The sequence below is a fragment of the Macrosteles quadrilineatus genome, unplaced genomic scaffold, assembly GCF_028750875.1.
Source record: "Macrosteles quadrilineatus isolate MER2022 unplaced genomic scaffold, UCM_ALF_1.0 Scaffold_3__2_contigs__length_128488019, whole genome shotgun sequence".
Classification (NCBI taxonomy): Eukaryota; Metazoa; Arthropoda; class Insecta; order Hemiptera; family Cicadellidae; genus Macrosteles; species Macrosteles quadrilineatus.
The window spans coordinates 25,279,063-25,305,713 of NW_026542596.1; the positions used below are offsets into that span (position 1 = coordinate 25,279,063).

At 35.3% G+C, this 26,651-nt stretch overlaps 2 protein-coding genes across 3 annotated transcripts in view; one reads left to right on the top strand and one right to left on the bottom strand.

The window, feature by feature from the left end:
- Nucleotides 1-14,112, top strand: part of LOC128989577 (uncharacterized) — a 67,476-nt gene extending 53,364 nt beyond the window's left edge. Inside the window, exons 5-8 of the mRNA XM_054411488.1 lie at nucleotides 3,878-3,987; nucleotides 7,345-7,478; nucleotides 7,937-8,064; nucleotides 9,200-14,112. Coding sequence (XP_054267463.1) covers nucleotides 3,878-3,987; nucleotides 7,345-7,478; nucleotides 7,937-8,064; nucleotides 9,200-9,698 — 871 coding nt within the window. The 3' untranslated portion in view covers nucleotides 9,699-14,112. The remainder of the gene's footprint in view (nucleotides 1-3,877; nucleotides 3,988-7,344; nucleotides 7,479-7,936; nucleotides 8,065-9,199) is intronic.
- A 1,057-nt stretch (nucleotides 14,113-15,169) lies between these two features.
- Nucleotides 15,170-25,952, bottom strand: LOC128990181 (lysozyme 2-like). Of its 2 annotated transcripts, XM_054412466.1 has the most exons (6): nucleotides 25,677-25,951; nucleotides 20,665-20,859; nucleotides 19,147-19,220; nucleotides 18,456-18,597; nucleotides 17,554-17,616; nucleotides 15,170-15,819 (listed from the first exon to the last, which is right to left on the bottom strand). In XM_054412466.1, the coding sequence occupies exons 1-5, from the start codon at nucleotides 25,720-25,722 to the stop codon at nucleotides 17,603-17,605; spliced, it is 471 nt and encodes a 156-aa protein (XP_054268441.1). In that variant the 5' UTR covers nucleotides 25,723-25,951; the 3' UTR covers nucleotides 15,170-15,819; nucleotides 17,554-17,602. The 2 variants fall into 2 exon arrangements, with proteins under 2 accessions (XP_054268441.1, XP_054268440.1); XM_054412465.1 differs by lacking the exon at nucleotides 17,554-17,616 and having other exon boundaries at nucleotides 15,175-15,819; nucleotides 25,677-25,952.
- Nucleotides 25,953-26,651: the final 699 nt, after the last annotated feature.

Consider the following 26,651-nt stretch of genomic DNA (forward strand, 5'->3'; position numbering starts at 1 on the left):
GTTATACAACTGATGTTTCTGTTACAGTGTGGGAGGCAAGACATGGGTAGTTCCCTCCTCAGCCAGTCAGTAACACATGGCTGTACCCAACTCTGAGTCGCTCTACTCCAAGGCCTCTGGCCCTTCATCTTTATCAGCTATTGCTATTGTTATATAACTGATGTTTCTGTTATAGTGTGGGAGGCAAGACATGGGTTGTTCCCTCCTCAGCCAGTCAGTACCACATGGCTGTACCCAACTCTGAGTCGCTCTACTCCAAGGCCTCTGGCCCTTCATCTTTATCAGCTATTGCTATTGTTATATAACTGATGTTTCTGTTATAGTGTGGGAGGCAAGACATGGGTTGTTCCCTCCTCAGCCAGTCAGTACCACATGGCTGTGCCCAGCTCTGAGTCGCTCTACTCCAAGGCCTCTGGCTCTTCATCATTATCAGCTATTGCTGTTGTTATATAACTGATGTTTCTGTTATAGTGTGGGAGGCAAGACATGGGTTGTTCCCTCCTCAGCCAGTCAGTACCACACATGGCTGTGCCCAACTCTGAGTCGCTCTACTCCATGGCCTCTGGCTCTTCATCATTATCAGCTATTGCTGTTGTTATATAACTGATGTTTCTGTTATAGTGTGGGAGGCAAGACATAGGTTGTTCCCTCCTCAGCCAGTCAGTACCACATGGCTGTGCCCAGCTCTGAGTCGCTCTACTCCAAGGCCTCTGGCTCTTCATCATTATCAGCTATTGCTGTTGTTATATAACTGATGTTTCTGTTATAGTGTGGGAGGCAAGACATGGGTTGTTCCCTCCTCAGCCAGTCAGTACCACATGGCTGTACCCAACTCTGAGTCGCTCTACTCCATGGCCTCTGGCTCTTCATCATTATCAGCTATTGCTGTTGTTATATAACTGATGTTTCTGTTATGGTGTGGGAGGCAAGACATGGGTAGTTGCCTCCTCAGCCAGTCAGTACCACATGGCTGTGCCCAACTCTGAGTCGCTCTACTCCAAGGCCTCTGGCCCTTCATCATTATCAGCTATTGCTATTGTTATATAACTGATGTTTCTGTTACAGTATGGGAGGCAAGACACGGGTAGTTCCCTCCTCAGCCAGTCAGTACCACATGGCTGTGCCCAGCTCTGAGTCGCTCTACTCCATGGCCTCTGGCTCTTCATCATTATCAGCTATTGCTATTGTTATATAACTGATGTTTCTGTTATAGTGTGGGAGGCAAGACATGGGTTGTTCCTTCCTTAGCCAGTCAGTACCACATGGCTGTGCCCAGCTCTGAGTCGCTCTACTCCATGGCCTCTGGCTCTTCATCATTATCAGCTATTGCTATTGTTATATAACTGATGTTTCTGTTACAGTGTGGGAGGCAAGACATGGGTTGTTCCCTCCTTAGCCAGTCAGTACCACATGGCTGTGCCCAGCTCTGAGTCGCTCTACTCCATGGCCTCTGGCTCTTCATCATTATCAGCTATTGCTATTGTTATATAACTGATGTTTCTGTTACAGTGTGGGAGGCAAGACATAGGTTGTTCCCTCCTCAGCCAGTCAGTACCACATGGCTGTGCCCAACTCTGAGTCGCTCTACTCCATGGCCTCTGGCTCTTCATCATTATCAGCTATTGCTATTGTTATATAACTGATGTTTCTGTTACAGTGTGGGAGGCAAGACATGGGTAGTTCCCTCCTCAGCCAGTCAGTACCACATGGCTGTGCCCAACTCTGAGTCCCTCTACTCCATGGCCTCTGGCTCTTCATCATTATCAGCTATTGCTATTGTTATATAACTGATGTTTCTGTTACAGTGTGGGAGGCAAGACATGGGTAGTTCCCTCCTCAGCCAGTCAGTACCACATGGCTGTGCCCAACTCTGAGTCCCTCTACTCCATGGCCTCTGGCTCTTCATCATTATCAGCTATTGCTATTGTTATATAACTGATGTTTCTGTTACAGTGTGGGAGGCAAGACATGGGTTGTTCCCTCCTCAGCCAGTCAGTACCACATGGCTGTACCCAACTCTGAGTCGCTCTACTCCATGGCCTCTGACTCTTCATCTTTATCAGCTATTGCTATTGTTATACAACTGATGTTTCTGTTATAGTGTGGGAGGCAAGACATGGGTAGTTCCCTCCTCAGCCAGTCAGTAACACATGGCTGTACCCAACTCTGAGTCGCTCTACTCCAAGGCCTCTGGCCCTTCATCTTTATCAGCTATTGCTATTGTTATATAACTGATGTTTCTGTTATAGTGTGGGAGGCAAGACATGGGTTGTTCCCTCCTCAGCCAGTCAGTACCACATGGCTGTGCCCAACTCTGAGTCGCTCTACTCCATGGCCTCTGGCTCTTCATCATTATCAGCTATTGCTGTTGTTATATAACTGATGTTTCTGTTATAGTGTGGGAGGCAAGACATGGGTTGTTCCCTCCTCAGCCAGTCAGTACCACATGGCTGTGCCCAGCTCTGAGTCGCTCTACTCCAAGGCCTCTGGCTCTTCATCATTATCAGCTATTGCTGTTGTTATATAACTGATGTTTCTGTTATAGTGTGGGAGGCAAGACATGGGTTGTTCCCTCCTCAGCCAGTCAGTACCACATGGCTGTGCCCAACTCTGAGTCGCTCTACTCCATGGCCTCTGGCTCTTCATCATTATCAGCTATTGCTGTTGTTATATAACTGATGTTTCTGTTATAGTGTGGGAGGCAAGACATGGGTTGTTCCCTCCTCAGCCAGTCAGTACCACATGGCTGTACCCAACTCTGAGTCGCTCTACTCCAAGGCCTCTGGCCCTTCATCTTTATCAGCTATTGCTATTGTTATATAACTGATGTTTCTGTTATAGTGTGGGAGGCAAGAAATGGGTTGTTCCCTCCTCAGCCAGTCAGTACCACATGGCTGTACCCAACTCTGAGTCGCTCTACTCCAAGGCCTCTGGCCCTTCATCATTATCAGCTATTGCTATTGTTATATAACTGATATTTCTGTTATAGTGTGGGAGGCAAGACATGGGTAGTTGCCTCCTCAGCCAGTCAGTACCACATGGCTGTGCCCAACTCTGAGTCGCTCTACTCCAAAGCCTCTGGCCCTTCATTATTATCAGCTATTGCTATTGTTATATAACTGATGTTTCTGTTATAGTGTGGGAGGCAAGACATGGGTAGTTGCCTCCTCAGCCAGTCAGTACCACATGGCTGTGCCCAACTCTGAGTCGCTCTACTCCATGGCCTCTGGCTCTTCATCATTATCAGCTATTGCTATTGTTATATAACTGATGTTTCTGTTACAGTGTGGGAGGCAAGACATGGGTTGTTCCCTCCTCAGCCAGTCAGTACCACATGGCTGTGCCCAACTCTGAGTCGCTCTACTCCAAGGCCTCTGGCCCTTCATCATTATCAGCTATTGCTATTGTTATATAACTGATGTTTCTGTTATAGTGTGGGAGGCAAGACATGGGTAGTTGCCTCCTCAGCCAGTCAGTACCACATGGCTGTGCCCAGCTCTGAGTCGCTCTACTCCATGGCCTCTGGCTCTTCATCATTATCAGCTATTGCTATTGTTATATAACTGATGTTTCTGTTACAGTGTGGGAGGCAAGACATGGGTTGTTCCCTCCTCAGCCAGTCAGTACCACATGGCTGTGCCCAACTCTGAGTCGCTCTACTCCATGGCCTCTGGCTCTTCATCATTATCAGCTATTGCTATTGTTATATAACTGATGTTTCTGTTACAGTGTGGGAGGCAAGACATAGGTTGTTCCCTCCTCAGCCAGTCAGTACCACATGGCTGTGCCCAACTCTGAGTCGCTCTACTCCATGGCCTCTGGCTCTTCATCATTATCAGCTATTGCTATTGTTATATAACTGATGTTTCTGTTACAGTGTGGGAGGCAAGACATGGGTAGTTCCCTCCTCAGCCAGTCAGTACCACATGGCTGTGCCCAACTCCGAGTCACTCTACTCCATGGCCTCTGGCTCTTCATCATTATCAGGTAATGTTAATATTCTCGTACTTAAACTATATTTCTATGTATAAATTAGGATAGGATCGAATTCAAGTTATAAAAAAATGAGTAAAGTGTAATGGTAGAATCTTGGATTTTAGTTATTGATAGAATTAGACATCAAGAGATCAGTGATCCCAGCCTATGTGAAAGCAAAAGCTAGCTTTAACATGAGAATGATAAAGTTTTATTCATCTTGAGCCACCGGTAGACTGTACTCTGATGTCAACTGCAGTTTTCTGTCAAAAACTCAAATCTTTTTAACCAAACTAAATTTAAAGTAGAACTTTGTAAATCATAGCATATTTTATGTATCATCTTTGACTATTAATCCAATAGTCAATGGTATCATTAAATAGCTAGTACTGATGAGAAAATTTAATTTTGACAGCAGTTTACTCTGCGAGTGTTTATTCATCTACCGGTATGTTCTGTATAAATAAAAAATTGGCTACCACAACCACCTATGGATGGGATGTCAACTTCAGGATAGTAGCCTATATTACGTTTACTAGTTCTTAAAATAGGTGTTTACCGGACGAGTGTGAACTTACTACTCTAAGCTAACTTGACAATAAAAAATCTGTACAAATCCTTATATTCCCACCAACTAAAGGGCCAACAATCACTACTCATAACTTTTGAGAGTTTATGTTTTTGTTTATAACCACTCATTTCCAAAAATATAATACGCTGGTTAGTGTCCGGTAAAAGCTCATTACAGTACAGTAGTACGTAACAAAACCTCATATGATAATCTGGTAGCAAACAGCTGTTTTCTGGACTAAATCCTTGGGCGGGAAGTTTGTTAAAACAGTGTATCGCGGTGTAAAAATGTTAATGATATAGCAAAGTGACAAAATTAATGTTCCAAATGACTCATTAATGATGTCTTTGATAATTTCAAACAGTCACCTGATGAATTTTACTCAAGATCTATCCAAAGACCCTCCATTTGACAGGCAAGAATGATGATCACTCATCAGCTTCCGAGCTATTATACCACTGTTCATACATTCATATATAGCAGTACAAACAAGATACTATACACGTCTGTACCCTCTGTCAGATATCAATATACCACAGGAGTCAACAAGCTGAAACATGTTGAGAGCAGTCAATTGGTCTGATGGTTTGGGTTTGGGTAGTTGATCCTGGAGGACTGACCTTAAATAAAAAAAAACCTTAAGCTGATTCAAACTTTAAATAAACCTTTTGAGCTTTAAGCTGAGGAGCTCAAACCTTAAATTAATCTTAAATTGGCCAAATCTTAAATTCAGACAAAACTGATACACAGCATGTCTCTTAGATTTAGAGAGCTGTAATTAAAGAAAAGTTTGAGGAATCCTTGCTCATATAGTATAGTGATATTCATCTACATCATGCAAATTTTACTTAAATATACACAAAAAACAATTATGGTGATAGTTGCTGAAACCATTGATAAAATGTTACACAGCTTATATTTTCCTGAGTCCTGAAGCAAATATTGTGGCACACACAATACCAATAAAATTCTTGACCAAAAAAGAATGTTATTCCTGATTACAAGGTTTTTAACTTGTATGCTAGATTTGACCTACTTTCTCAAGGAAAAGGTATGCTAGATTTTACCTAGTTTCTCAAGGTTACAAAGAAAGTCTCTGAACAGCAGAACGAAAGCACGCAATGTAAGGAACACGTGTGTGTAATGTCTGCAAGGTATAACTAAACTAACATGTTATGTCTGGGAGGTATAACTAATATTCCACCCTTGGCTATGTACATTGAATTAGCCTATTATACAGGTGATTAAATAGCTAGTACGCCTGATTACTCTGTATTTCACTTGCTAAACAGTTTCATAGCCACTGACTCGACTATCAAAGCATATTGATCATACTTCTTTTATATTTATGGTTGTTTCACTTTTAATAACTTTTAAGACTGGCAACACCTCTAATTGGTTCTAAAATAGATAAAGTGGGTTTATATATTCATAAAGGTCAATTAAATGTTAAGAGACTTATGGACAAAAGGAAAAGATATCGGTTCCGGGTCTAGGTCTTATCATGAGATCTACGGTAATAGCTTATTCCCTATATGGGAAATACGTGTAAGCCTAAAAGATATAAAATACAATTTACATAAAACACAGTAAAGTTTATAAAGATTGATCTTGTTCATAGTTATTTTAATGCATTCAAGTTTCTTTTTAAGAGGAGACGAAGGAACAACCCTGAATGATTATTAAGTGACCAAAACTACAATTTATCAATCAATACAAAAATAATATATAATAATAATAATAATTTGAAAATTGAAAGTCCACAAATTATTATCCAAAACAGTGAGGATGTCAATTTTCATACATGAATGATAATTAAACTTATAATATTATGTATAAAAGTAATCACATTCACAGACTTATCCTACAATTTTATATTAGTTTATCTAGCCTCATCTCCATCTAAAAGAGTGATAGTGATGTAATTATAGCAGGTATTAATCTAATTAAAATACATACACCGCATACACCACACTCCCAAAGTCAATGCTATCCATAAACTCTTGAGATATGAGATTCTAGTGGGGTATGCATAAAGGTTTATTGTTGCTTTGAGAGGTTCCTGTCATCAAATCAATATGTCTGCTGGATACTGAAAGGTCAAAGTTCAGTTTTGATGTATGATATTCTGAAAATGCATCAATACAAGGATGGCCAAGTAGTTGATGGATACAAGACATAACCACGTGAAGGGCAAAGATAAAATACCTCGGCAGGAACATCATTGTATTCCTTGAGGTTGGCTGTACAACCTTTCTGAAATTCAGGTACTAAATTATTTAGAATTTACTAAAAATGTTAAATTTGAATTGGTACGTACATTGAATATAATCTTGATTTGTCATCACAAAAACAAAGAATATAAGTTTGCCCACAAAAATCAGAAGACCAAAATTAGTTAATTTAGTAGGTACAGCATTATTCACCGACTGAGTTTTGATTTGTTGTACATCGCAATAGTCTTTTATGTTTGTCCAATGAAAACAGTTTTTCAGTTTCCATTGACAACTGTTCAAACAAAAGTTTTACCTCATAGGCTATTTGTTAGAAAATAAGTGGAATTTTTTATATTGCCCCTAAAAAATAGAAGAAAAGAAATAGGTTAGATGGTTACATTTTTCACATTAGTTTCTAGATTTTTCTCTAGCCTTAATCAGGAGGCAGTGATAGGAGAGAGCTCACAACAACTTCCTTTGCTAATCAACCCCTAACATATTAGACATATCCTCTTTGATTGGCAAACTATCGATAGTTTGGTTATTTATATCGTTATAGATTTATAACATGAATATTTGCAGGTGTGTCTTCCGTAAGTTCTGCCACCAACTCCAGCAGTGGTAGCTCTGGTCATGGTGACAAGTATGACAAGTACCGTTATCCTCGTCAACCCATCTCCGGTTCATTACGCAAGTCTCAGACACAATCCATGAAGGTAAAGAGGTTACCGGTACCCAATATAACCCTAGTTATTGTCATAGTCATGCATATTCTAAAGTGTCATTTTGACATTTTAAATTGATGTCCATACATAACAAATATCTCAATCAAGTAATAATTATACAATATAATAATATAACATTTGTAAGATGTGAGTATCAGAAATGTCATAAGCTCAAAACCTTACACAATTTTGAAATCAAACAAAGGTTTCATCACTTCAAATTGATATCACAGAGTAGTATGGTATAGAGGAAGGTACACTTAAGTGGTGTGTAGCACTAGTACCTGGTGTCTAGGGCACATTCCAACACATACACTGCTCCTTCGCCTATATAAGCGCACTGTCATTCTATAAGGTGTGTTTACTCTGTACCTTAGCACCTGAGCACTCATAACAACTAGTCTTTATAAGTAGCAATTACAACTCTAAAGTGCCACTGTTTCTCATAGTACCGGCTGCAGGAGTACAAGGAAGTCCCCCGGGGGGAACCACAGGAGAAGCCCAGGTTGCCTCCCATCCAGGAGTTCCAGAGGGAATACCGGGCTGGGAAGGAACGCTCCACCTCTACCAGGATACGGTTAGTCCTCTGGAAGACCTCAGATAAATTCTTTATTTAACTATCAATTATTATTCAACTATCAAATCAAACCTTCAATCAAATATATTCCAATGAAGGAGGAAGTCTCAGTTCCAGGATTGTTGTATGGCAATATCATAAAATTTGTCTCTGATCAATTTGATTTTAACAGGAAATCTATGGCAAGAATGGTTAAAAAACACTTTTTTATGTGTGGGTTGAGACAAATTTTAGAGAGAAAAGAGCTTGTTAAAATAATAGTTTTTATCACTAGGAGTGAAAGTGGCTCTTTTTGGTACGCAGTCATGTTGGAAATACAATTGAGTACCAAAAAGACTCTTTTGCTCTGTGTGACGAACAACTATTTTCATCATAGGCCTAATGTGGAAATAACCTTAAAATTGTTACAAAACTAGACCACATAATTTGAAGTTATCCAAAGTCGTCATCAATGTTTACATTATTTCTGTTGTTTACATTTCTGTTGTTTACAACCGTAACTTAATTTATTGTGTTTTGTTGTGTGTATAGTCAATGGTACCATAAAAAAATGTTCAGGTTGGCAAACCGAAAAATGTACCACACCTATGTTTTTTCTGTTCCCTATTTGAAGTTACCCGAAAACAATGATTTTGCGGAAACTTTTGAGAACTAAAAAGAGCTGTTTTCCAGACAGTGTGATTAAAAAGTATTTTTATAACATACTAAATTTATTATAAATAAATGAACTTTTAAATACGTTGATATTTTGGAGTAAAATTAGAAGCTGGTGTTGTTTAACTGCATGAATTTTCAAGGCTCTGAATTTTGTTCAGTATCCATTATTTTAATGTAATGAATTAGCCCTTATTAAATAATGTTAAAATGTGAACGTTTTTATGATAAGCCAAAAACTTTAAAACAATCATGAAATTCAATAAGAATCAATAGCATTGATCTTACTAGCACACAGAATTTTGCTTAGGGCTGGATTCCCTCCCAAAAAAAAGGAAACAAAAACACAAGCAACAAAGTAAAAAGTTGTAAATTCTGAAAAGTTGTAAATTCTGAAAAGTTGTAATATTTTCTATATGATATTTTCATTTATATAGTTTCCAATATTTATTATAACCTAGCTATTTTCCTGTTTTTCCAGATGCGCACAAAAAATAGTAACTCAGTTGGAAACAACACCACTCGTGAGCAATAACAATAAAAACAAAACGTACTTCCGTTCTCCTCTCAAGCCCACAAACAAAGAGCCAGAGAGAAAGAAGCCTCCAATAGTGATCCAAAAACCAAAGGTAAAAGAGGAGAGGCATAAGGAGGAGAAAACCAGTGACAATAAGAAAAATAATGAAGAAAACATTGATAGGGACCCAACCACATCAACAAGAGATGACAAGAGTAAAAAGATTGACAAAAAGGAAAAGAAAGAAGAGAAAAAAGAAAACAAAAAGGAAGTGAAGCAAGAGAAGCCAAAGGAGGAAAAGAAGGAACTGACCAAAGCCGAGAAAAAGGAAATAAAGAAGGAAGCCAAGGCTGAAAAAAAGAATGCAAAAAAGGAAGCTAAACTTGAAGCTAAGAAAGAGAAGAACGAGAAGAAAGAAAAGTCAGACAAAAAAGAAAAGAAAGAAGAATCTGTTAAGAAATAATTTTTAGTAATTTGTTTTAAGGTAAAAGTGACAAGCAGGTAAAATTGTTAAGAAAGAAGGTTTTTGGTAACAGTATTTTTTACATGCTATACTGATGAATGAACAGCAGAATTACGAATTTTTTAGGTCTAAAGATTTCAATTTAATAAATCTATTTTACTGCTGATATTGCCATAATATTTATATGTCTGTATTGTCCAGTTGTTCCTTCTAAAGAGTTTTTAAAACTAGGAGTGTAGTCTGTAAATTAGGTCCCATCAAGCTTCCTCCACAACCAGGTAAGCTAGTTCCAATCGGAGTGCAACTCCATATTGCTTACTTGACCCACTATGATTCTAGCCATTTCCCACCCTATGGGACGAGTAGTCTCTTCATAGTTTTCTGAAACCCCATAACAGGAAAAGAACACGCCGGCCAATTATTAATCACGTTTTGTGATTAAGTTTCTGTAGGAAGGGGGTCAATCCATGTTGATTGCATTTGCTAGTCTGACAAATGTGTAGGCAGAAAAGTGTTTTGGCTTAGAAAATATGCATAAAAGCTCGCAGAAGTGTCAGGAAGTGTGTGGAGTCAGTCCACGTTTTCCTCAAGAAGGTCGGTAGCAAATGTCCATCAGTTTATATCAAGACAGCTATTGGAATTTAGGCAACCTTGTTTGTTGAACGACATGTTTCAGAATTCCAGAGCAAGATAATCTTATAGAGACTTCTAGTTATTAGTTCGACAATCTCTCTTGGTAAACCACCATTTACATGAAAAATTCACTAGCTTCAGTCACTGCTTTAAACAAGAGTGATGAAAGACAACAGTCGACTTTCGCTATAGGTAACATTGTGCTGATTTCAAAGACCACCTACTGCACATTTCTACGTTCAAACATAATACTTCATTCATGTCTGGCAACTGGAGATAAAAGATTTAAAAGTGGTTGATGAATGCTATCACTAATATCTAAATACAGAACGTGCTCTTTACTTGGCGGGAGCGTCAATTTTCTTTAAAACCCTTTCAAATATCATGACGATATTATCAGGGTGATAACCGGTTAGAATATAGTAGTTGAATAAAGTAATGGACGTGAAAGTGGCCTCAGTTGTGAACTAGCTCTAATGGTTACAACAGGAGCTCAAAGGAGATATCTAAGTCTACAGACAACCCTCTTAAAACAATTATTTCTTTTGAACCTAAGACAAATACCATAGAAATAATGTTTGAGATTGTATTTTTCATTGTAATACAAGCTTATAATACAGCTCTGGAATATTTTACCTGCTTGTCACAGTTGATTACAACGTTCCTTATGATCTGTTATAAACTCGTGACAAAGTCTATTTTTTGTAGTCTTTTAGTAAAGTGTGGCTGACATATCTTACAATGATAAGAATTTGTTTTCAGGATTGAAACGGAAATATTCGATATATACATTATAATTATATTAATAACATGCAATCAATTTAAAGTAATAATTAATAGTCAATTAACTTTTTATCTTTTCACATTTTCATAAGAAGTTAACTTACAGTATTGCATTTTAAAATAGTCATTAGAATGCCAAGTATAGGGATCGTGGGGTTGAAGGACTTAGGAAAGGCTGATTACAATAACAAGATTAAAAATACATCGGATAGATACTCAATGTTAAAATAACAAGTAAGTTAATGGTTTTTAAACATAAAAATTGTGTTTTTAACCATCTTAATAAGAAATTATACCGACCAAGTGAATTATATAAGTAAGGCACCGGGGCTATACAAATTATTGTTTTATTGTAATTTATTATTCTAGATTGTCTATAGATTGACCTAATCCTTGTCAAAATTAGTAAAAACTTTAAAAACCTTTCCCAATCTAAAGACAATTTTAAATTAATAATTCATAGAATTTAGTTGTGTTTTGCATAACCTTTTCTCTAAAAAGAAACAAACAAATTTAAGACTGTTAACAACCAAAGTCATATTTCTTATAAATATGAGATATTTACTGAATAAAGTAGAATAGATGTCCACCAATTGACTCCGTAAATACTCATAATTCTCCACAATTCTATTCAGCTGGGCAAATAATTAAGGTTTTACTTTTGCTTGTATTATAAAAATTTGTATTTATTTAAAAAGTATGTAAACAAATATATTTAAAGATGTTATTTAAAAATCCTTATGTGATGTGAAACACTGTAAGACGGTTTAAAATGAATAATGGAAAACGTTTCCATTATTTAAACCAATTTAACCAGTTTTTCAAACTTAGGTTTGAGAAAAAACATCCTATGACACTTTGGAAAAGATTTGACAATTCATTATGAATAACGAAGGCATATGACTAATTAAATTTAAGTTATGTCTTCTAGATCACCTTGCCTCTTCAAAACAATAATCATAGCACCAAACAATTCATGAGTCAAATCTCCACCCTAAATCTGGATTTTTAAAAACTTACTCAACCTATTCATACACCTATCCATACGTTTTATAGTCTCAGGGCACATGTTACATTGACTGAAAAATTGTAAAATTATATAAATAAAACTCAGCAATTTTCTAAATGGAAACCAACCAATAATTGAGAAATTTTGGAAAGTTTTGCTGACTTCTATGAGGAAGTCGCCGAGGCCTTAGTCAGTTACATCTGTTGTAAATTATAGTCTAGTCGCTAGTATAAGCAACTCCGAAATATTTTGTAATCTTTTGTAGGACGCTGTGTAGCGGTTAGTAGAAAAGAACACTAGTTGTAACTAAACATGTCTGTTTCTTCTTTTATAAAATGCAATCATTTGTGTCATTTAGGTTAGTTTTAAGGTGGAAGAGAAGTATAACAGAGATCTGATACGCAAGCTGCTATATAACTGTGTTTACATAATTTTTCAGAGTTTTGTGACTGTTTCAATTTAATATGGTAAAATTATATCTGGGAGATGCCTTATGAGGAAAAGATTCTCTGTATTCTTCTACAAAGAATTTTGTTGTTTAACCATATTTGTGTTGTTTAACCATCAAATTATCCATGAACGTTTTAGACTAAGTGAGTATGGTATAATTAATTTCTCCCTTCTGCTGACAAGAATATTTTATCCAAGATTTTTTTGTATGGGGTCATCAAAAAAGTGTTCAGGATTTCAATGTTTATCTACTAAAACACAAACAAGACATCAATCTGAAGTTTTCATCAAACATTCAACAGAAACTGCTATTCTTTAGGGAACCATTGATGACTTGCTATATTTGCAATATATTATGTAACATACCAATCTACTTACTGTATGTTCTACTAAAAAGGTGATGATTCTTTTTTCTGTAAAAATATTTACTCGTAACATTTCTTCAAATATCTGACAAGAAATCGCACAATACTGTTTATTTGAGAATTTGTTGACATTTTGCTTGCTGCAAAGACAATTTCTTATTTTGAGCGGAAACAAGGAATCTGGAGGAAACAAGCAATAAGAGGATATCTTCCTACACTAATCCTAACTTTGTACTTTAGTATCGGTGTTTTAGAATTTAATACGATTTTTATATGGCAGATGGTAAACTCTAGCATCTTAGCGGAGCAACACGTACAACTCTAAGAATAGATCTGAAGCTGAAACTAGAAGTGGATGTTGAACAGTCTTCTGCAGTTAAGATGCAGTCTTCTTCTTTGTTGGTTACTAGAGTATCTTTTAGTATAATATTTTTTTCTCTGTGATATATTACTAGGGGTTTGTAAGAAGCTTGTTACACACAAATATTTATAAGTAGTAATTTTTTACTCCGAAGAATGTTTTCCATAAATTAGTTTTGATACTTCAAAAATCTAAAACATATTTTTAGGTTCATTATTGTTTCTCTCTAATAATTGATTGTTGGAGTGATATTGTTCCTAACAGTTGAAGGAAGATAGTGGGGTATCACAGATTAAGGATAGTCCCCTGCATGTGCCAAATTTTAGAACTTTGTTAAGTAGAGCTTTGAGATCGGTGGTAGATAGTTCCATAAAGAAATGTTATAAATTGATTGGCCAATCATAGCATCACAGTGTTCAATTTAAATGGGGAAGGAGGATACAGTCTTTACCAAACAAATAATCAGATTTCTCTGAAAATGCTTCATTTTAAACATCTACTAAATATTAAAATGTACACTCGAACAAATCACAACTAGTGATGAGATTTTATCAAATGTGTGATGCAAGGTGATGAAACCCTCTTTTTTAATTCACTTGAACACATTTTTCCTATGCAACTGATGGTTATAGTTCAGGTGTTTAGAAGTACAAAATAATGCAAATATAAATCCTATCTAAATATTGTAATACATCCAACTAAAAATCTACCACCCATTTCAATGACACAATAATGCTATGAATAAATGAGATACTACATACTGTATTTACTGTATAACTTTGTAGCATAGGGTTGTATTGAATATATAAATGAATAAATAAAAATGTTGAAAAAAATTACATTTTATTCATACCTATACATACAATAAACAAATTTTGTTTTTATCACCCAGTTCTGGGTTCAGTGCTAAAGAGGGCATTGAAGACAATTACAATTAATGTATGAATAAAACGTATACATTATATCAAATTGGTTTTTTACTTTTTATACCGGGTGTCCAAAACCACCCGTACACCCCTTTCAAAACGATGGAACCATTTCTTACAAACAAAAAATAATACAGAACTAGCTAAATTGGGCACGGTCTACCAAATTGAGATAATTTAAAATCCAAAACCACACCGGAAGTGGATTTTTCAGACCGGAAGTTGACTTTTTTAAATGTAAACTACCAATTTTGACTACAAAGTCGGATTCTACGTTGAAAAATACATAGCTTTTGACTAAAACATTTTTTGAAAAACTTGTTTTCTACCTCTAATGCCCCATTAAAGTCAATAATTTTTAAGTCATTCATCTGTCAAAGTTACTCGAAACAATAATAGAGAAAAACAAATAACAAAGATTACATAAAGACATGTGATACATAGAATCAGCTGTTCAATGTAAACACCTTAGCAATAGAGTAACAGCTGGTCTACACATTGCTTAGTTTCATTTTATTTGAAAATAAATCATTTGTTTTTACATTAAAGGGGTCAAATGTAAAAATCAATAAAAAAAAAAATTAAACTTAGTAATGTGTAGACCAGCTGTTACTCAATTGCTAAGGTGTTTAAAATAAACAGCTGATTTTATTCATCATATGTCTTTATGTAATCTTTGTTATTTGTTTTTCTCTATTATTGTTTCGAGTAACTTTGACACACGAATGACCAAAAATTATAGACTTTAATAGGGGATTAGAGGTAGAAAACAAGTTTTTTCAAAAAATGTTTTAGACAAAAGTTATGTATTTTTCAACGTAGAATCCGATTCTGCAATCAAAATTGGTAGTTTACGTTTAAAAAAGTCAACTTCCGGTCTGAAAAAGCCACTTCCGGTGTGATTTTGGATTTGAAGTTATCACCATTTGGTAGCCCGTGCCCAGTTTAGCTAGTTCTGTATTATTTTTTGTTTGTAAGAAAAGGTTTCCATCTTTTTGAAAGGGGTGTACACCCGTACACCCCTTTCAATTAATTACCAATCAGTTAAACCAGTCTAATTACTGGGTTTTGGACACCCAGGTATAGCTTCTGTCAAAAATTACAATTACAAATCTAATTTCGAGGGGTTAAGGGGGTTAAGGGCAAATCTAAGGTAAAAATCATAAGATTTAGATGTAGTAAAGTAATAGGAATATATTTTTTAAGATTACATAATACTTCTTTGAAGGAATATAACCAGTAAGAACTTATTGGAAAAAATTGATTTTTTTGTATGAAGATTACTTATCGGTACATAATTTAGTCTAACATAATTTCCAACAGCTCAGGGGCTAGAAACTTGAATGTTAATTGTATGAAGAGCTGTGAGGTTGATTTTTTATAATATGCAAAGAACTATTAAAAGCTATTTTGTTTTTCTTTTGCATTGCAGTGTTTTGCCATATTACTTGCGTAAATATGATATGTACACCAGGGAAAAAGTTATTTCTAACAAAGCAATAAACTAACAATAAATAAAATGTTCAAATAAAATATTTCAAAATGAAACAAAACTATCCATATCCAGTGTAACGTCGATGCTTCCTCACGACATCTGAAAAAACATTTTAACAGTTAAATAATTTAAATTTTTTTGTGTTTGATGCTGTTGATTACTTGCTGGAAACCATTAAATTATAGAGCACTTTGTTAGTGTTCAATATGTTTATAAAGGGCTAGGTTGGAAAAGGTGATTATTTACTTTTCCTACAGTTACCAAACAATGTACATGTTCTCTCACTGATTTGAGAAAGCAAAGTGGCCAATTCGCTCATCAGTGAGACAATGTTAACATTGTCACACTCTAATTACTTTGTCTCACTCCAGATTTTCAACGTGAAGGCACGAAATAGTGAGCGCGTAACATGCAGGCAACGTTGTATGCACGCGAAATACGTTGGCAGCACTGGCTGTAAATCAGCTGGCCAGCTGTTGTACTGTTGTATTTGTCACTTCACATTAAATGTTATATTAAAAGTTCACTTCTGTGTAAAAATAGGTTATGTTTCTTCACCAATTTATTTTTTTTATGGTAACTGTAGGAAAAGTATAATGTGCAACTCGAGTTCAAAGTACTATTGCCTCACTTGAGAAACCATTCCTCACTCGCCTACGGCTCGTGATTAAGGATTTCTCTCGAGTGAGTCAATTGCTCACTTTTCTCACTAGTTGCACAAATAACTATTTCTTGAAAGAGAGTTTTCAGAATTAAAGCCAAGAAATTAAACAAAGAATAGGGAGCAATTAAATTAGTTTAAGCTAAGAAGAGATTGTCTTTTTTCATGCAAGAATTAAGATGATAGATGAGCTGGATTAAGACGAACACATATTAATTTAAAAATACATAGTGAAGCTTAGGAGCACAGTTAAGTTGTAACAATGCCTCTAATTTCTTTACCTTATAAAAAAACATGAGGCAGCATGATTTACAGTCACATTAAAAAATACCCCCGCCGCAGCAAACCTGCAGACTAAGCGAATTTCCATCTACACATCTGGAATTCCACTAAATTATTCCCTTAAAATTGTCAGATTTATTTCCTATTTAAATATATCATTAATATTAATGAGTACCAGTACTTAGGTTTGCTGCTACAGGGAAGAAAATAGGGGGTTTTATTGAAATGTTAATAGCTTAGTATTAAGTAAACAAAATTTCAAAATGTCATTAAGATATGTCCATAGACAAGCAAGCTACAACACTGTATTTATTCTCCATAAGAATAACATGGTAATTTTAAATTTACACTATTTTGCGATTTTTCCGTAACCGTTAGGCATGCAACAATGCTTCAATATACTAAATTATTTGTTTTTTGGAGCTCTACAAAATGGTTTAAAAAGAAATTGCAAAATTTTATGTTTTCAAGGTGAAAAATTAGAAAAACCCATTTTTACCCCATAAAACCCCCCATAAACCCCTGTTCCCATAGTCCGATCATGCTGGTTCGCGAACTCGTTCGAATAAATGTAGGTTTACACGTTTATACCAAATTTCATCAAAATCGGATCATTTTTGCTCGAGTTATCGCGCTAACGGACACATATATATATATATATATATATATATATATATATATATATGAATTTGAACGGATGGTGTTTTTGGCCTCTGGGGACCTCAAAACGAAAAACTAAATCGGTCCCGGGTCCAGGTCTTACCATGAGACCTACGGTAATAGCTTATTCCCTATATGGGAAATTCGCTAAAACAAGTGGAAGTAAATGTACAAAAATGTCTATTAGTTAAGCTAAACATGCAATATTAGAAAAGCATTTTAATACTCACAAATAAGCAAAGATAGAAGAGTTTCCATGAAGAACTAGTGCAGAATAGATCAAACTGTGTCCCCTTAAAATTTACAAGAATTGTTAGTTTAATTTTCTTTTGTTGAATGACGAAGGCTGTTAGGTATTTCTATCAGAAAACATGTTGGCTGGCAACACTTCGATCAAGCCTTATTGTAAAGCAATTAATAAGCATTGATTTTTAGTATGAAATTTTTTTTAAACTTCAAGTATAACATGACTGAGGGAACTTGCTACAGTACTGTACTGTTTATTTGTAGCTAGTGTGTTTCATGACTACTTCAAAATATGAAAGAGAAGTCAAGTTTGAAATAAGTAAAATTAATTGGCTGATTCACTTTTGGGGCCAATGCCGAAACAAAGATTTCACAGACTTACACTGTATTGGATACTAGCTTTGACTATGGAGAGAGAGAGAAGTTCACATTCCATTTCCATTTTAAAGTTGTACCTAATTGTCTATAGTGAAAGTGTATGTAGCTGAGTGTATTAAGCCAGTAACAGTGTGCTGGTCTCACTCACTGGTTTCTCTTGTATACATCAACTGTAAGGACAACTTACTGTCAACTATAATATTCTATACCTAACGCATACATTATTACTCAAATAAACACAAAGAAAGAAATTAGTTTTTGATACTAGCCAGTGCCCAGTATATAAAAGTAGGTCATTTGACTAAGTTTGCTTTGAATTAAATATTAGCTACACCTTATCCATATTCCATACACATGGGATGTCTACTTCCATGATACTTGAACCACTTTTGTTGTTGTAAAAAAAAAAAATCAAAGTGCTTTCTTTTTGCAAGCAATTCTTTTGGAAATTTCTTTTAGCAAGAGAGTAAGATGATATAAAAACAAAAATAAAATAAATAATGCGAACCTGGTAGTTTGGAAGTTGGCCTGCATGTAGAGTAACGACGGCCAAAGTTTGTGCCATCGAGTGAACTCCTGCAGTCTTCTTTGAGGTTAAAGTGCAACATGGCGTAATCATCACAATCAGTCACTCCGTCTCTGTTACAGTCCTGTGAAACAACAGACAATCGTCTAGAATACGTGTTTACTCTGCAGAGAAAATCATTATATAATTTAGTTGACATTTTAATGTCACACATGTTAACTGTAATCACAACGATCAATACAGAGAAAGTTTTCAAATGTTGGTTGTTATTACTTATAAATAAACCAGTAATAAAAAAGGTGTTATTAGGTTATGGAGCTGAAAAAGTATATCAGTATAAAGCAGTTAAGTACATATAAGAAGAAACTTTCCATTACCAATGAATTGCTACAATTGAAACAATTAATCTTTCACGAGGAAAGAGGAAAATTCCTAGAAGTTAGAATTTAACCTAAAGTTCTTGGAATGTCCTCTTGATGAGCCTTGATATGTTCTTCACTTCACCTCTGACATATCGTCACAATTAATTAATGGAGAAACTTCCTTCCTAATCAAAGAGGTAGGCCTAGCAAAAATAATATTTCTTAGAACTAGGCCTACAAGAAACATAAATATTAAAAAATTCTTTTACTATTATATCCTAATATCCCAAGTAATCCACATGGATACTCACAGATCCATATCTGATGAAGTATTCTTCTAAAATGTGTTGAGCACACGTGTAGTCCATAGCACAATCCAAGAAAGCTGGAACAGATGCACACGTTCAGATAAAAATAATATGTTTTTTGGTCGAGTAATACTGTAGGAGTAGATCAAAGAATCATGATGCTTGCCAAATCAGTGTGTGCATACATTTCATTAAAAACCAGTATTATGAAAATCGGTAAGTTAGAAGAGCCAAACGAACTCCAAAACAAACTCGGAAAAGAAAACCCAAATTTAACTCCCGTAAGAAATGTACAGGGAAGTTGCTTTTGTGCATAGTTTGAAGTGTACCGTACGTAAGATAAATGAATGCCGATGCTTGATGGCAAATCTGTGCGTGCATACCTTTACCAAAATATAAAAATCGGTCGGGTAGAAGAGCTTCCCAACTTGGGAAAAAACCAATAATTTTTAATTTATAGATTCTGGTTTTAGTTGGGAGTTTATTAAAGTAATCATGTTAATACCACAGGATGTTTCATATAAATTTACTACCGGTAACCATAGTTTGTTTTTACTTTTGGCTGAGATCTAAATCTAATCTAAAAAAAAATAACCTTACACACTACAAACATTTTTATTGATTGAAAAGCCATTCTAAATATCTATGTGTCTAAAATTGAAACAGTCATCTATAAAAAATTGTTGTTATTGCAAAGAGCTCACTTTTAATGGATTTACAACAGGGTGGCTGAAAAGTCTGTACCTAATTTTAAATGTTCATCACCAAAACCCCATATGGTTTTCGTAGCTCATATTGTCAGCCAATTTGATGCCATTGTTGGCAGTTCATATTGTAAACTGATTGATGCTTTTAAGTCTGCTATTATATGGCTGGTGTTTTGAACAGACCTGATTTTGGCCCGACACCCGAAGGTAACTTTTTTACCTGACTCGATATAAGGAAATTTGGTCCGCAGTCCTCTAAAGTAATAGTATTAGTGAATGGATTATTGATTAGCTAATGTTCTAGCCTTGTAGGTTTATTCACCCATTTTATCGTTAAAAAAATGGTCGAGTTTATTCAGTTGAATCAACATAGAGGGGCCACGGTGTGCTCCGCCAGAGAGCCACATAGGGTCTAAATATGGTCCTATTATAGCGTCTTCCGCAGGCCATGGTCACCAGTTGATGCAACCCAATTGACTGCGGACAATTTTTTGACAGGTTTGTAGAGAATTTCTATCTATTGGCCCAGTAGTGTTAGTATATTGTCAGTTAAAGTCTGTTGTGAACTACTTGTCCTAGCGCTCTTACTGGTTTTAACAAAATTCGTAAAAAAAAACGTATGGCAATATTCATATAAACATTGTAATCATAATAATTGTGTGGCAGGGCCTGTCGTGGGTCCAGGTCCCGGTAAAATCTCGCAAAATATCCCGTTCAAGGCTCGCAGGCCCTGGGTGCACGCGCCCTGGGTAATCGCCGCCATATATTATTCGTTCCTCGATGGTGCAACGCACATGATTACTTTTCCACTCACCATTTTCTCTGGAAGGGTCATCCTCGGGAGGGACGTAGTGTCCGGCGTCGCGCCAGTAGAGACGGTTGATCTGGAACGGGCCGCAGAATCCGTCAATGCAGCCGAGGGTCTGGTTACAACTACTGGCTGCGTGACACAGACAACGCAGACAGATGGGTGTCAGGTTGGACACAAACACTGAGTCACTGCTATATGCTGGAACACGACAAGACACTTTACATCTTCTGTCCAAATATAGCTAAGTGTTTACAGTACTTGCCATGATCATTGGACTTTTAATAAATCCTGGCTACAGAAACAGCTTGGTTAGTCGGTATTAAAGCTAGAGAAAGAATCTCTGTCCATTCTACACTAATTTAAACCCAGTAATGTTTAGGTAGAAATACAACCAGTTATTAGGAGTTCCCAAAGTAATAGAAGTAAACATCCCATTTCTATTCCCCATTAAAGCTGTAGCCACTGTTTGAATAAAAGTTACTGTAGCTGAATTGAGCCCCTGACACAGTGTATTGATTTAAATTACCAATTTCTGTAGAGTAAGCAAACATTTCATATAAGCCAAACTGAAAGGACAGTTGATTATGAAAAATACTTGAAAACATAATCTTTCGTGTCATGAAACAATACCAGAAAAGAGGGTGACGAAAACTAAAGGATTGAAATATAACTTACTGGAACCAAAATTGTGAGAAGATCATTTGACAAGGGTTTTTTTTATAAAAAAGAGTTGCATATGGTCCAAAGGTGGAATTTCTATTGGGACACCAAAAACAATGTTTCATGAACATAATCCATAGGCCCTACTGAAACTGCCACAACAATTAGAAAGGATTATAAGGGTGTTTTTGAATGGGGTAGAAAAACTGAAACTGCCACAGAGGATTCTTCAGGTGGACGGGGAGAAACGGGAGACTTATAATTCCCATTTCTGTCTTGGATGATGAACATGATTGGAACAAATATGTGTTTGATTTGGACTTTGGTATTATTTATATTTTAGGAGTTTATTTTTATGATACCGTAATTTAAGCTTTGGGTGATGCGACTGTTAGAGCTTTTAATAAACTGAACCTCACTTAAACATTTAAGTACCTACTTACTTTGTCTCATGTGAAAACATTTACTTTTCTTTTAGTACTGCATTTAAATTGTATGGTTCAATAGTAATATATGTACGAATGAACAAACAAAAGTAAGGTGTACCTCAAGACACGTATGTATGCATTATATGATACTGTTGTTATAGTTTTGTTTTGACGATGTCAATATACACCTTTGTATATTGTTAAACTTAAAATTCAGTAAATACGAGGGAAACGTTGAAATATAATGATAAAAATAAGTTTAACGATTTCTTTACGCTAGAAATGCACTATAACGGGTTAAGAGCTGCCATATCTTTAGTAAGAACAATTTTACAAACCACTACAATCTTAATCCTTCATAAAATTATTTCTGCTTTCATCGGTAAATTAAACTAGTTTTTCTATCGGTAATTGATTTAAGTAAACAAATTGTATAATCTTTTAAAGTAGCGAGATGTAAAAGCATTTAACTAAGTAATGAGTGATGTAAAGTGTTCCGTTTCAAACTCGTCGTTGTCTTGAATAAGAAGAATCAGGGATTTTCTCATCCCTGTTTCTCCCTGCACGTTGCCAAACTCCCCTCCCTACCTAAGGAAGCCGCTGTGGCAGCTTAGGTATTTCTATCCCACTCGAAAAAATCCTTCCTAATTGCTGCGGTAGTTTCAGTATGGATTATGATCATAAAATGTCATAGCAGTTTCTGTACGCCCTTTCTACTTCAGTACCTACCGGTAACCTGATGTCAATGGCTAAGCTAAAGTCAGTTAAAAAAAAAATAACGGGGTTGTGGTTTAATAGCTGCTGACGTTATTTGCAGCTCTTAATTACTGATTTGATCCCCTTTTAACCAAAAAATCTGTGATGACAAACAGTGCCGGATTTACCACCAGGCCGCAAACAAAAGGGGGCCGCAGAGGATTGACAAAAATGTATTTTCAGTACAAACAAATTTGAATTTTTTGAGCATCAGTTTGATAATGATAATGTCCCGCAATTGTGGCCTGTGGGGGATATCCCCGATTATGCCGTAGTGGCGAGTGTCAATGATGATGTCCCCGTAATTGCGGCTCACAGCAGATGTTCACGATTTTGCTGCAGAAGTGGGTGTCAGTGACGATAATATTGTCGTCTTTGTTTTAGGTGAGTGTTCACAATTATTCCGTGATCGTGGTTGACAATGATGATTTACCCGTGATCGTGGCCCGCGGGAGAGGCTCACGATTTCATCCGCGATTGCTGGTGACGATGTTGATGATGACTGTGGGAGATTTTTATGATTTCACCACTATTAGAGGGAATTTCATCACAGGGTTGGGGGCTGCTCAATTAATTTTGCCTAGGGCCGCAAGTACCTTAAATCCGGCACTGATGACAAAGAAGTAACACTAGAGTTAACTATAAAATCTTTTATGTCACATCAACATACAACTAAGGGAAAATATAATTTTGACAGTTTAGTACAAATATTGGCTCACTTAGCAATGTTCTAGTGCAATAAAAAGGTTTTCTGCAGCTGGCCCATCCACATGCGAAGTCTGCTTCAGTATTGCTACTGAATCAGTTGAGTTTTAATCAGTGTATCCACATGAAAAAAAAAATTATCCAACTTACTTGGCCGATAAATTCCATTTAATCCCGCTGTTTAATTATTATGTACCGGTATCATGTTTAAATAGTTGTTTAAACATTGCTATTATATTTTGCTACAGTAGTTTAATCAATTGGAGTTAGTTTATCTCTAAAATTATGTAGAAAAAATATACGTCAAAGCGGAAAATCCAGTTTATCCCGCACATGGTCTAAAAATCCTGCTTTAGGGATAATAATCCCACGTATGGAAACAGTGTACATAATGTACACAACTGCAACAGTTCATAAAATTTTGTATAATTAAATAATATATAAATAGCTTATTACCAGTCAATTAAGCCCAAAAACCTATTTAAAATATACTATGTTTAAAATCTATTTCAAACACAAGCTAAAGTAAAAATAATTATATATATCCAAACATAATCTCAAAAAGTAATTTACCCAAATTAAATTTCATATACTATAAATTGGCCTAAGTGACTAAAAAGTAACAGTGAACATCAAGATCTAGAAGACCTGAATACATTGTTGCTGAAAAACATGTGTTAGGTAACAACTGGATTTCCTTCTTCTACCATGAACTAGCCTGATGAAAGTGTAAAAACTAGTTTGTATGATTTTTATATTATAATATTTTCTAGTAAAAAGTGATAAGCTAAACCAATAGTCTAATTATTTCAAATAGTTTAAACAAGAAGAAATATGGAAACTTGGAAGAATCTTGGTAATCTCCATCTTATTATTACAGACAATTATATTTAAGTGTTGGACAATTTGAGAACATTAGCCTAATTCTGAGGTGGATCGAGTAGCCTCCTAGATGTTAAAATTTATATTCTTGATTCAAGTAAAGACTTTTGTTTTAGAACAATCTTATCCAAATTCTATATAAAATTATTTAGTAAAAAAGAAATCAAAGGCTAACTTTATTATCATAAAAAAAAGTTTCAAATAGGCTATTAGCAAGGAAATTGGTAATAAAAGAGAGTTCCAAGCACGAACCTAAAAACCCTGAGCTTGCACAACATACACACATGTACATACATGTACACATACATATACATACACGAACATACATGTACACATACATACTGTGTCCTGGAAATGAAAAGTTCTTTTATTTGACTTAGTGCTTTCATTAGACATTGAATCGAAGCTGGGCTATGGTGTTGCCCCCTTATGGAAATGTTTTTAAATTGTATATACAGCTTTATCTGATGGGATTTATAATTTAAAGAAATTGTCAACAGCTAAACATTTTATCAAGATCAATAGATTTTTGGGTTATGATATACTAATGAGTTTGTTTTGTAATTTTGTTTTCTTTCAAATCGAATGGCCTAGAATTCATAAACCAATTTACAAGCCGATTCTGTTTCTTCTTATAAAAATGTATTACCGCTCATATAAAATGTCAGTATACCCCTGAAAGATGTTTTCAGCAACTTGTTTGTTTTGGTTTCTAAAGATCAGTTTAAATATTTTGTTTATATTTTTTTGATTAATTTTTACTATTTAGGAAAAGTCATATTTTCTGTAGGATGCCACATATGTAAATAAGTTTACAAAATTAAACCCTACTAATATGTTCTATTGAGATCCCAACAAAGTTATCAATATTTCTTTTGAATGAATTACTGTAATAAAACATAAGTTATGAATAGAGCTGTGTTGTATTTCTAATCTACTCTAACTTAACCAAAGTAACATAGTTCTGCTGTACAGAAAATATGTCTCAATACTTTTCAATTGCAAATTCAACAAAGTAAATAAACATTGGCTTTCAGAAACACCACCAAAGAAAAATTAGAATCATCTTAAAAAAATGTCAACTATCCCAATTGATCATCTCCCTTGTTAATGTCATTACCCATGTATTTTGCAAATCATTTTGGACCTTGGTGCATTTGTCATTTTCACAGTAATCTGTTTTAAATTATTATAATTTTGAGTCAGCTGCCGATTAGGAAGCATTAAAGGGGACTGATTCGCAAGGAGACTTCAGCAAAATAGTTACTGAAAGGAATTTTACATGATGGGAATAGGTCAACTTGATAGTGGCTGGTTTCAGCCAAGCCGCCATAAATTTACAGAAACCGGCCATAATTAAAATTTGATTGACAAACTTATTGAACTATTTTTACTGTAACATAATACGAATCACACCTGATAACCCTTCCTCTATGGAATAACAGGAACATGACTCCAAACAGCTTGTTCAAAGAGTCACAAAATGACAATTGACAATAACTTAAATTAAAATATAATATAAGCAGGAATCGTAAACGTCTGTAAACAAAAGAATAAAGCTATTAAAATGCATGCAGCGCTTACCAACGACGAGCAGGACTATTACAACAGCTGATCGTGCGACAATCATGACAAGTATATCAGCTGACGACACTACTGAAACTGAGACATGTCTGTCTGAGTCTGATGTCTGCTTCACAAAGTGAGGTTATGTTACTTCTGTTTCCTCCAATGAATGACGTCACTCTGCTAGGAAGAACACCTTAGATGTGTGGAACTGGTTTAGAATGTATTAATTTCGGGATTCCCTCGGGGTCCTGTACTTTGAACTCTCCCACTACCCACGAATATATTATATTTAGACACTGATTTTCACATCTGTAGAAAGAGAAATCAGCCTCCAGTGTTCAAGGTCATCAACAAAACTGGATGCAATAAACGTAAACAACGTAGGAAGTAATCATAAGCTAATATGCGAATCGTGCTGTTACGTGTGATTATTCCCACTTGCAGACGTTATTTCCTGCAGATCGATTACGTTGGAATCCAGGAATTATCTGGGAATAAAGGTCCGAATCAAATTTGATTAGAGGAAGGAAAATACTGCAAATTCTTTTATTTCACACAATGTTAAATTTTCACTTTGAAGTCATAAAGTTAGTGAACTTTTAAACATTTGTTGTGGTGCATTACTTCAGAAGGAGAAATAATACAGTAATTTAGTTTACTTCACTAGACGGAATAATATATTCAATCCTTATATTCGATTTACCACGGCATAAAATAACATGTTAAAATAAAATACCATTAAAATAACATGCTGAGATTTTGTCGCCCAGTGGCTATGGCTGGTGCCGGCATATAAAAAAAATGTTAAATTATAAGAACTATTTTTTTCCAATACCCCCTATGCCCTTTTGTTCGCTTTATTTCTACAGAATCTAATTTTTGTTTTGTTATAGTTAGTAGTAATGTTTGCTGTATTATATTTAAGTTAAAAAAATACAATGTACTTGTATGTATATAATTAATGAAAAATAAAATATTATTTCATTTCAT